Raw genomic sequence first — 9,277 nt, forward strand, 5'->3', positions numbered from 1 at the left:
ACCGGACGTACTTTATTTGTGCGCTGGCTTGTAAGCAGGGCAGTGTCTAGAGGTTTCATTCAAAAACATTTCTATATAGATCGACTCTTGATATACTTAACTACAAAATCGGGTTTAAAATAAGGAAACATGGTTCGAAGTAGAAGTAGGACGCCGCCCAGACGAGGTTTGTCGTCCATTTTACCTTTGATAACTGCATGCTTTGGCGTTTGTGAGTTATCTATGCTAATGTTTAGCTAGCATTAGTTAACAACTCATTTCATTTCTATAGGCTAGCTAGCTAACTATGTGGCTGTAGCTAACACATGTTGGTGTGAATATCAGCGATAACATCTAACGAACATGCTCGGCATTGCAAAATATTATCCACGGTCTCCCTCTTTTAGGAGCTAGCTAGCAGCCTGGTTGTTTAGCTAGCTAGCGTTTGGCGAACTCGCTTTGTTTACGTTACGTTGCTGTGGGACGTTGGATCCCGAGGGCGGGTTTGGCTGGACTTTTGGAATGTGACATGATTATCCTACTTCAGTGTCCCTCCTCGGGATCATTTTCATGCGTTTGGTTCCTTATTCATGTCGCGTAATTGCAGAAAGACGCCGCTCGCGCTCGTCTTCGAGGGACCGCGAGCGTCGGCGTCGCGAACGGGACCGTTCACGGTCTCGAGACCGGGACAGACGCAGGAGTCGCTCGAGGTCCCCGCACAGACGGCGGTCCAGGTGAGCACGTGACGAATGTTATTGCGAGACTTGAGATTTCTTTGCTAGTACACGACTGTGCTGATATGTGATACACGTTCGGCGCAGGCACAAAGCAACAAATGCCAGAAACATGAGCAAATGCACGCGTTATATTCCTGCTAATGTGCGAAGTGATCTGTGCAAGAATAAAATGCAAGATGCCAGTTCTGTGCATCGAAAATCACCCAGATAGTGTTTTTTTGTTTTTGTTTTGTTTTTTTTAATAGTTGATAGAGTCGAGTTAAGTTTATAACAGAAATAAATAAATTGTTCTTTAAAAGGCTGTTTTTGGAGCCAGGATCACCTTCCAATAACTACAAAATGTGGGATGGTGAGGGAAGAGAAGATAATTTTATGTTCCTGATATAAGTGGGGTTTCAGTGCAGAGTTGTGCCTTAATTAAGTTGTTGTTCCCCCCCCACCGGTGTGTGTGTGTGTGTGTGTGTGTGTGTGTGTGTGTGTGTGTGTCAGCTTGTCAGCGTGTCAGCATTGCCATAGCAGCAAGTAATAGATGATATCTGAAAGTTTTATTCTGCAATGATCCAAAACAATCAGCTGCTATTAAATCATTCAGTTATTCGTCTGCTGTTGTCTGAGGATTTCAGGCCCAACCAGGCCACCTTAATGATGTGGCTGGTGTTTAGATACTATTTCGATTAATCCCTGATGCACGTTCCCAGAAGTCTGAATGACACTGTAATAGTTATTGGCTTGTTACTGATTGAGAGGGAATGCTTGTTACCGTATTCTGTAGTTTCCAAAAGGCAGTGATCAGAGGTGTTAATGATCTTATGCAAGGCCTTTAACCCTCAATTGCTCAAGTTGTACTCAGTCATAATTGTAAGTCGCTTTGGATAAAAGCGTCTGCAAAATATAACTATAAAAAAAAGTTACATCTTCATGTTGTAGCCAAGGCCAACTCCTGCTTGTAAGACACTTCAGCAGTGTCTGACGTCTGCCTGCTAACCGCGGTGTAATCAGACTAAGATTGTTTCACAAGGTTGACCTTGTTAAACTCCAGAATGAAGGCTGTGAAGCATGTGCAGCAACAGTTGCCGGGCCGACAGCCTCAGCAGGAGCACTGTTGGCTCAGTCGACAAACTGCAGGGGGGCTTTGTGTGGGAGTGCTGCGTGGGGGGAACACGCTCGGTCACGTCCCTGGTAGTAAGGCGTCGCGCCTGAAGCTGCTGAGACAAGCTGTCGCTGACATCTTTGGAAAAGATACTATCACAACCCTCTTCAGGGGCCCTGGACCTGCACGTTGTCTTAAGACATGATGCATTAAAGCGTGGGATGATTTCCACAGTATGAAGAGTAGCCGAGAGCTCATCAGCCCTGCGTTCAGTGAGGAGGTGATGTTCTCTTCAGCTTGTCCCTCTAAATCAGTTCTCCCTAGTGGGACCCCCTGGAGGCGGGAGAGCCTGAGAGGAGGACGACTACTTCCTTTATAAAGCGAGCCAGAAGCACATGCAGCACACTGGGCAGAGCCAGGTCTTAGTTTGTGGGAGGCAAGGACCTTGTTTATTTACTGACTGTAGAGGATTGTGGGTTGACGGAAGGGAGGAGGGAGGCAGAGGTGCACGTGGAAAAAAACAGATTCTTCTCAGTCTGCTTTTTAGATGATGATTCATGTACAAGCCTCTGTGTGTGAGCTCTCTCACTCAGCCTCGCACATCCTACTGAAGGAAAAGTCAGTTTAAATACGCTATGTTCAGTGAGGCACAGGTGCAACCGGTTATAATCCCGTGCTAGTTCACCCGGTTCCATGGCAGCGTGTATTTTCCATTTGAGATCCATGATTGCTAAATAATACATTTAGGTTTGCACAAATATTGAATTTCTTAGGCCAATACGATAACCGGTAATTAGCACCTTGTTGTGGCCGATAACGATATTAATGTGCGATAATTTAATTTAACTTTATACATTTTAAAGCAAGTTCAAACTATAATTTTTAGATCATGCAGTGGATATGAGACATTAAAGTCTAAAAGGTATCATTAATTTTACATAGCCATGTCGCAGGTAAATCAGACATCACAGTTATTTTAAACATGCACTGCTCTCAACACAAAGTGGAACAGAAATAGATGAATTGCATCTTAATTTCTAACCTTTCACAAATGTTAAGTGCCTTTTTTGCTTAGAACTGGTGCAGTTATAAGAGACTATGGCTGGAAATCCCCCCCGAAAATGAGTAAGCAGCAAAATGAATTAATAAATTTAAATCTGATGTTAAAATGATTCCAACGTGCCAGCCAACTAAAACACTCGTGCTCCTATACATACTAGAGTCTGGAAAAATGGCAAGGAGATTGTTGATTAGATACATTACACACAGGGAGCTCTTCTGCAGTATATCTGCAATTAAGACCTCTGAAAAGCTGGGATATGTGGAATGTCACATTACATTTCCTTGTACTTGTACTGAGCAATACAATAAATTGAATCTTAATCTTAAATTGAATCAGTTGTGTTCTGACTGCAAGCCTCAGACGTCAATAATAAGTTTAAAGAATTTTATATTAATAAGAATCAACTTCGACCTCTCCTGAAGAGGAGATACATAGCTAGTTTTTTAGTCCTTTCCTGTCTCCAGGCTAACTGAAGCACAAAAACAAGATCTCGATTCTCCCATAACACTGGAAGAGATGACCAAGGTAATTCACTTGCTCAGAAGGCTTCATGGGAGAGTTTAAAAAAAGTTATTTAACAGAGGTGGTTCTGCTTTTGCTGGATCTGTGTATGTTGATGCCCCTACCCTGACTCAAGTAATTATTACCTTATCCTCAGCAAAGAGGAAGATCCCTGGGAATGTAAGAGCTATCTCCTAATTTGTTTGATTCCAGTAGATGTCCATATATTTTCGAAAGCGTTAGCTACCCAACTGGTTAGGGTGTTTACATCTCTGGTACATGTTGATCAGGTAAGCTTTATATGAGGTTGCAACCACTCAGATAAGATCAGGCATTTATTAATATGAAGTGGTCGGTAGCTCCAAGTCTCTGGCTATCGCACTGAATGCGGAAAAATGCATTTCATAAGTTGGAGTGGATCTACGCATGTACAATATTGGAGGAATGTGAGATTGGTGAAACTTTTATAAAATGGTTTCCAACGCCATATTAGGAAGCAAATGCATCCATGTAAACCACTGTGCTAATCTGGCATTATTCCATTCTGGGTAGGGGAACACACCAGCACTGCTGTTATATTTGGCATTGGACCCATTGGTGGCTGCCGTAAGGATGGATGTTCATCTTCAGGGAGTCGGGGGGGGGGGGGTTGTATATTTTAATGTTTGTCTCACACCCAGGTAGATCAGTTCCAAGTTTACTGAGAACTATTGATTCTTTCTCTGGGTTCTCAGGATGTAAGAAATCAGAAGCTCTCCCAGTGGCCGCTTACTGCCCCATCTCTGCCTTTGGCCTGGTCCGTTCAGGTGGCCCAAACAGGGTATTCGATATTTTGGTACTTTATCATCCCCTCCCCCGACAGGCACTGGATTTTTCAAAAATATTAAACCTGTTGAGGGACTTAAGGGCGCATCTCATCCCATTTAAACTACTGCATAGTTTTTTATTGAACCCCTTCCAGATTATACAGGCTGGGTGTAAAGGACACAGCTGAATGTCAGAGATGCAAGTACATCGAAGGACACTTGCTACACGCTTTGCATTTTAAAACTCAAGACTTGGTGGGCAGTCTGTGATATCTGGGAGGTTTCTGAGACCTAGTGTACATACTGTCCTAGACTCTGTGTCTTTGAATGCTGGCGATAAGTGTAAGGAGAACTTGTTCTAAACTAGTCTGATGGCTCAGAAGATTATTCTTCGAATGGAGGAAAAGTGGTGCACCTTGTTTTCATTCTGTCATTCAGAATCCTTGGACCCACAGAGAGATATTTGGGGGGGGGGGTATTAAATTATATTAGTAGCTCCTATAGGGAGATGCAGGGGAGAGATGTATATGATTGTGTAATGGGTATGCGTATTGTTTGCCTGTTCTTATTCAGACTTTTGTTTTTATTATTGGTGTCCTTTGTGGGAATGCTTACTGAATGTACTAATGTATTTTTCCCCTTTTTCATAAAGGTACTTGACATAAGTGGGCCATGTTATAAATGATACTTAATGACACTCAGTGGTGGGTGGCTTCTAGGTTTTTTATTTAGTTATTTAAGTTCTTTTTATGTAGGTGTGACTGTTCCTGCAGTCTGTAATATTATTAATCAATAAAAATGACTAATACTTTAACGTCCTTATTAGCTAATGGTATAACAGCCACCTCTAAATGCACTGATTAAAATAATGTGTTGAATTATGATTTTAAAACCTGTGGATTTACTAATGTAAATAAAATTTCGAAAGTGTTTGATAACCCGTCCCTCCAGCGGTGTCTGTGTGATTTTGAACCCAGGTCTCCACGCCGACATCGTTCTTCCTCGTTGTCTCCATCACGGCAGAAGGACAGGAGAGAAGAGGACAGGAAGGACATGAAGGAGAAACCTGTGAAGGTGCATCAGATATCAGGTACGCCATTCACCTTTGACCTCACCTGCCTCCACGTGATCGGCGGCGGCATGCCCTTCAGCTTTTGAAGAGCCAGATAATGACGGAGGAAAGTCTGTTTTTAATCTGCTTCTCGTTCCAGCTGAAGACATGCAAGGTAAAACTGAGGAGGAGATTGAGATGATGAAGATGATGGGCTTTGGGTCTTTCGATAGCACAAAGGTGAGATCTGTGAAAATTGTGCGAATATCATATTTTGAATGTACAAAGTCAGTACATTTAAAAGAAGATATGGGGGCAATTTTGAAAGCCATTTAGTGTGTTGGACAAGATGCTAATCAGTCGTTTATAAAATAAACATATTTTATCATTTTTCCGTGCAGTAGTTTCATACAGGTGTGTAGTGTTGATGACAGCAACAGATCAAGCCCTAGGTGATACCACTGCTGACCACATGGTGGCGCAGTCACACAGCACAAAGCTACTATTTGGTCTTTTAACTTGTACACACAACAGGAATAGTACTCAGTAAGATCAGAAAAGCTCACTAGTTTTAGGTCTGCCGAGACGGTTGGGATTCCCTGTATGAACAGCATGCGCTGTTTCCTCTGGTATCTCAACAGGGTAAAAAGTTGGACGGTTCTGTCAATGCCCATGCCGTGAATGTGACTCAGAAGAGGAAATACAGGTTTGTTTGTGTTGCATGTGGTACTCAGTTGTTTGCTTTGTTTTCATAGGGCGTACACTTCCACAGAAAGCTTACTGCTACTATTGCTGCTGTCCCACTTGTTTTCTTATTAGTACACTGTTGCATTGGTGCCCTTGATTTATGTGGTTTTGTGAAAAGGCCAAAGTGTCTTATATATAAATCTTTCACTTCATTATTTTTTTAAAGATCTGCATTTCCATTCCTGCCCAGTAAAATCTTAACTGCTGTCCACACATTCAGAATCTACTTAGCCACTAAAATTGGTATAAGTTGCTGGGTGAAAGTACAGTGCATGTTTGTTTCTGTGCTTCATGATTTGACTGGGCATACCTGGTCATTGAGTTCTGGTTCTGTTTACAGTACCACTAAAATGTTTGGACACACCTGATTGCATGCATGTTTGCCACAGTCTTAAAATAATTTTAATCTAATGGTTTATATTTGTTCCCAAGAGAATATTGTGAAAATAGTGAAAGTTAATGATCTATTTATGAATTGATTTCCTAAATATATAATGTACAGTTAAAATTGTACATAAAAAGTAATACAATTTTTTAAATTACTTTTAAATTTAAATGCCCTCTCAGCAAATAGTTTTCTTTCAGAACTTTAGTTCACCACCTCAACCTATGTGCTCAGCCTATGAGAGAATTTCTTTGACTGACAGAAAAGCATCGTAGTTGCTGTCTCATGAAGATGGTTACGAGAACATCAAGATGTCATCAAAGTATAGGACAGTTACTTTGAAGAATCTAAATTTTAACATGACACAATCCCATATTGTTTTAATACCTTCACTATTTTTCTAAAAATTTAGAAAAAAGTAAAGAGTGTGTCCAAACCTTTGAATTTTATAAGTGATTTCAGAATTATGCATGGTCAGGGAGAGGGTTTTTTTTTTTGTTGTTGTTTTGAGATTTTGTTTACACGTGTCCACCACATGCTTTTGAGGAACAGCATGCCGTTTGGTTGCTCGGTTATAGCAGCAACTGCCCGCTTTGTGGCCAATCGCATCTGCAGGTACATTGTAGCTCAGATACAAACATTCCCATTGGCTGACGATGATGTAATATGTTGGTGCAGCAAGGAGATCAATGATGTAATCATATTTTCTTTCACAGGCAATATATGAACAGAAAAGGGGGGTTTAACAGACCTCTGGACTTCATTGCTTGATAAAGGAGAACTGGGAAATGTCCTTAAGGTTTTGATGACTTCAGTTTTATTTTGCTCATTATAACTTTGTTTTGCTCCATGTGGTTATAAATTTGTACCTGTAAGTTGTTTTATTTTTTGATAATGTGTGTGAATTTATTACAGAAACTGTTTAGCTTTTGATAACCAGTTGTCTTTGTTACAAATGTGAAAGGACTCTGACTCTGGTAATTTGATGCTGTGGATGGGATCGTGTACATCACCTTTTAGCTCTAATTAAATGTTCCTATCAACTCAGTTTGCATTTTTCTCCAGTATTATCTATGATTCACTACATACTTACACATGTACTTATTCAACAACCAACACATTTTAATATAAACACTCATGTATCACTTTTACTTGCTGTATATCACTACACTGCATTTGTGAAGCTGATATCATTGATGCAACATGAGTCTTGCAAAGTGCCAATCAAGTATGTATAGAAATCATAAATTTAATTTTACAATATTTTGAAGGGTAAAAAATAACACAGCTGATATCTAAATTGCTTACGTAAGATAGTATGCGAAAAGCACAAATTACAATTCTCGGGAACTCCTCGTCCAAGATGTGCTCTCCAAACCATTAAAAACCAAGGCTCGCCAGGGTTGCTGCTAAAGCAGCATGTGCGAGGGGGCGTGGCTGTCGAGTTCCGGAGGCGTTGTCGTTTAGCCAATCACGTCCGGATGTGGCGTGACGCGCCGACCAGTTTAGACAGCACAACAAATGTAGCATGAAACGCGTGCCTACATTTCGGCTTAAATTATGTGCTTCTTAGAGGTGGCCATTATAATTCATATTCCTAAAACGTACAAAACGTATCATTATTCGTTTCTTTACCCCCCCTGTCATATCGGCTCAAAAGCTGAGAACCAAGGTGTCCAATAGGAGCGCTGTTTCCGGTATCGGCCAGCCAATAGCAGCGCAGATCCGCTAGATCCCCTGACAGGAGTACAGTAACGTGACGGTGGATCACAACCGTCTCGGCTGCCCGCGAGCGCGATGTTTGTCTGCTAGCTGCGCTTTTTTTGTTTGTTTTTGTTTTTTTTTCCGTTGCTCTCCGTGACAAACTTCTGTCATAGCCAGTCATTACCGCGTGCAGCTCGAGCTGTTCGGTCACCTAGCAACGATTCTCTGAACTTCAGAGGCTTAACGCTTAAAAACAACGGTCCTTCAACCTCCAGAAGCCCGTTTTTTTCCAGCCTAGCTCTACCGTTTTAAAATCATTTGTCGACCGACAACGGCCTTGCTAGTTACTCAAATCAACTTAACTTGGCTAGCTGCATCAAATCCGGTAGCAGTACCGAGTCAAACAAACGGGATTTGCTAGATTTTTGGACTGCATTTGGACCACAGACCGAGTCAGGCACTTTGTGTTTTTCTTGAGAAGCCTGCTGAGGTGAATCTCTGTGGTTTAGTTTTCTGTTATTTCCGTTAAACACGCTGCAGAATTAAAGCTGGCTAGCTAACATAACTACTTGGAGATAAATGTCCATGTTCAAATAAACGAGCGTCTCAACACAGTGTAAATATAGCCCGCTAGCTAGCTAGATAACTGTCAGGTATTGACACTGCAGTGGATATTTGACTTTAGCTAGGTTAGCTAACTAAGAAATGGTATCTAGCTAGCTTGCTAACCTACCACAGCTAGTAAGGTTGCTAGATTCAGAGTAAACACAGACTAGCTGTCAGCGTTGTTTGACAGCTCATCTCAAAACGGCACAGTTGTTGGCAGGGAACTTGCATGTTACACCAATCCGTCTTTTCGTGCTTTCAGGGAGAGTGCCCTTGTTTTGGTAATCTCGCTTTTTTTCACGAATCCTTTTTCTTAAGTTTTGAAATCCAACATTTGCAAATTAGCTTTCCAAATGTGTACAAGTAGCTAGATAGTTATTGAGCAGTTAAAGGAGGAGATTTCAGTCGCATTCAGACCCACAATATCATTCCATTTGGGGACGAGCGCAAACTGCTTAGCTAGCTAGCTATCAAAGGCACATCAATACTTTATCAGAAAATAAGCTTTAATATCAACAATCTTCCATCTCCGGCATTTTTGTCTGCAAAAATACGTTTTTTTATGCTGCTGGCCATCTATCTTGTTTTTAATCAACCATCAGACACGA

At 41.3% G+C, this 9,277-nt stretch overlaps 2 protein-coding genes across 3 annotated transcripts in view; both read left to right on the forward strand.

Moving 5' to 3' along the window:
- The first annotated feature begins 15 nt into the window (after nucleotides 1-15).
- snrnp27 (small nuclear ribonucleoprotein 27 (U4/U6.U5)) lies at nucleotides 16-7,406 on the forward strand. The gene is made up of 6 exons (XM_027025984.2): nucleotides 16-166; nucleotides 587-713; nucleotides 5,154-5,266; nucleotides 5,388-5,467; nucleotides 5,869-5,933; nucleotides 7,076-7,406. The coding sequence occupies exons 1-6, from the start codon at nucleotides 130-132 to the stop codon at nucleotides 7,128-7,130; spliced, it is 477 nt and encodes a 158-aa protein (XP_026881785.1). The 5' UTR covers nucleotides 16-129; the 3' UTR covers nucleotides 7,131-7,406.
- A 716-nt stretch (nucleotides 7,407-8,122) lies between these two features.
- mxd1 (MAX dimerization protein 1) overlaps nucleotides 8,123-9,277 on the forward strand; it is a 22,181-nt gene continuing 21,026 nt past the window's right edge. For both annotated transcript variants that reach the window (XM_035529960.1, XM_035529961.1), the window contains exon 1: nucleotides 8,123-9,277. This exon is cut by the window's right edge and continues 147 nt beyond it. In XM_035529960.1, the coding sequence (XP_035385853.1) occupies nucleotides 9,232-9,277 (46 nt within the window). In that variant the 5' untranslated portion in view covers nucleotides 8,123-9,231.

Source organism: Electrophorus electricus, chromosome 9, assembly GCF_013358815.1.
Source record: "Electrophorus electricus isolate fEleEle1 chromosome 9, fEleEle1.pri, whole genome shotgun sequence".
Lineage (NCBI taxonomy): Eukaryota > Metazoa > Chordata > Actinopteri > Gymnotiformes > Gymnotidae > Electrophorus > Electrophorus electricus.

Bases quoted from the DNA above. Each gene is read 5' to 3' on its own strand.
- snrnp27 (XM_027025984.2), top strand. From the start codon at position 130: ATGGTTCGAAGTAGAAGTAGGACGCCGCCCAGACGAG. The intron at 167-586 runs GTTTGTCGTCCA...GCGTAATTGCAG, and splicing joins TAGGACGCCGCCCAGACGAG to AAAGACGCCGCTCGCGCTCG. The intron at 5,468-5,868 runs GTGAGATCTGTG...GTATCTCAACAG, and splicing joins GGTCTTTCGATAGCACAAAG to GGTAAAAAGTTGGACGGTTC.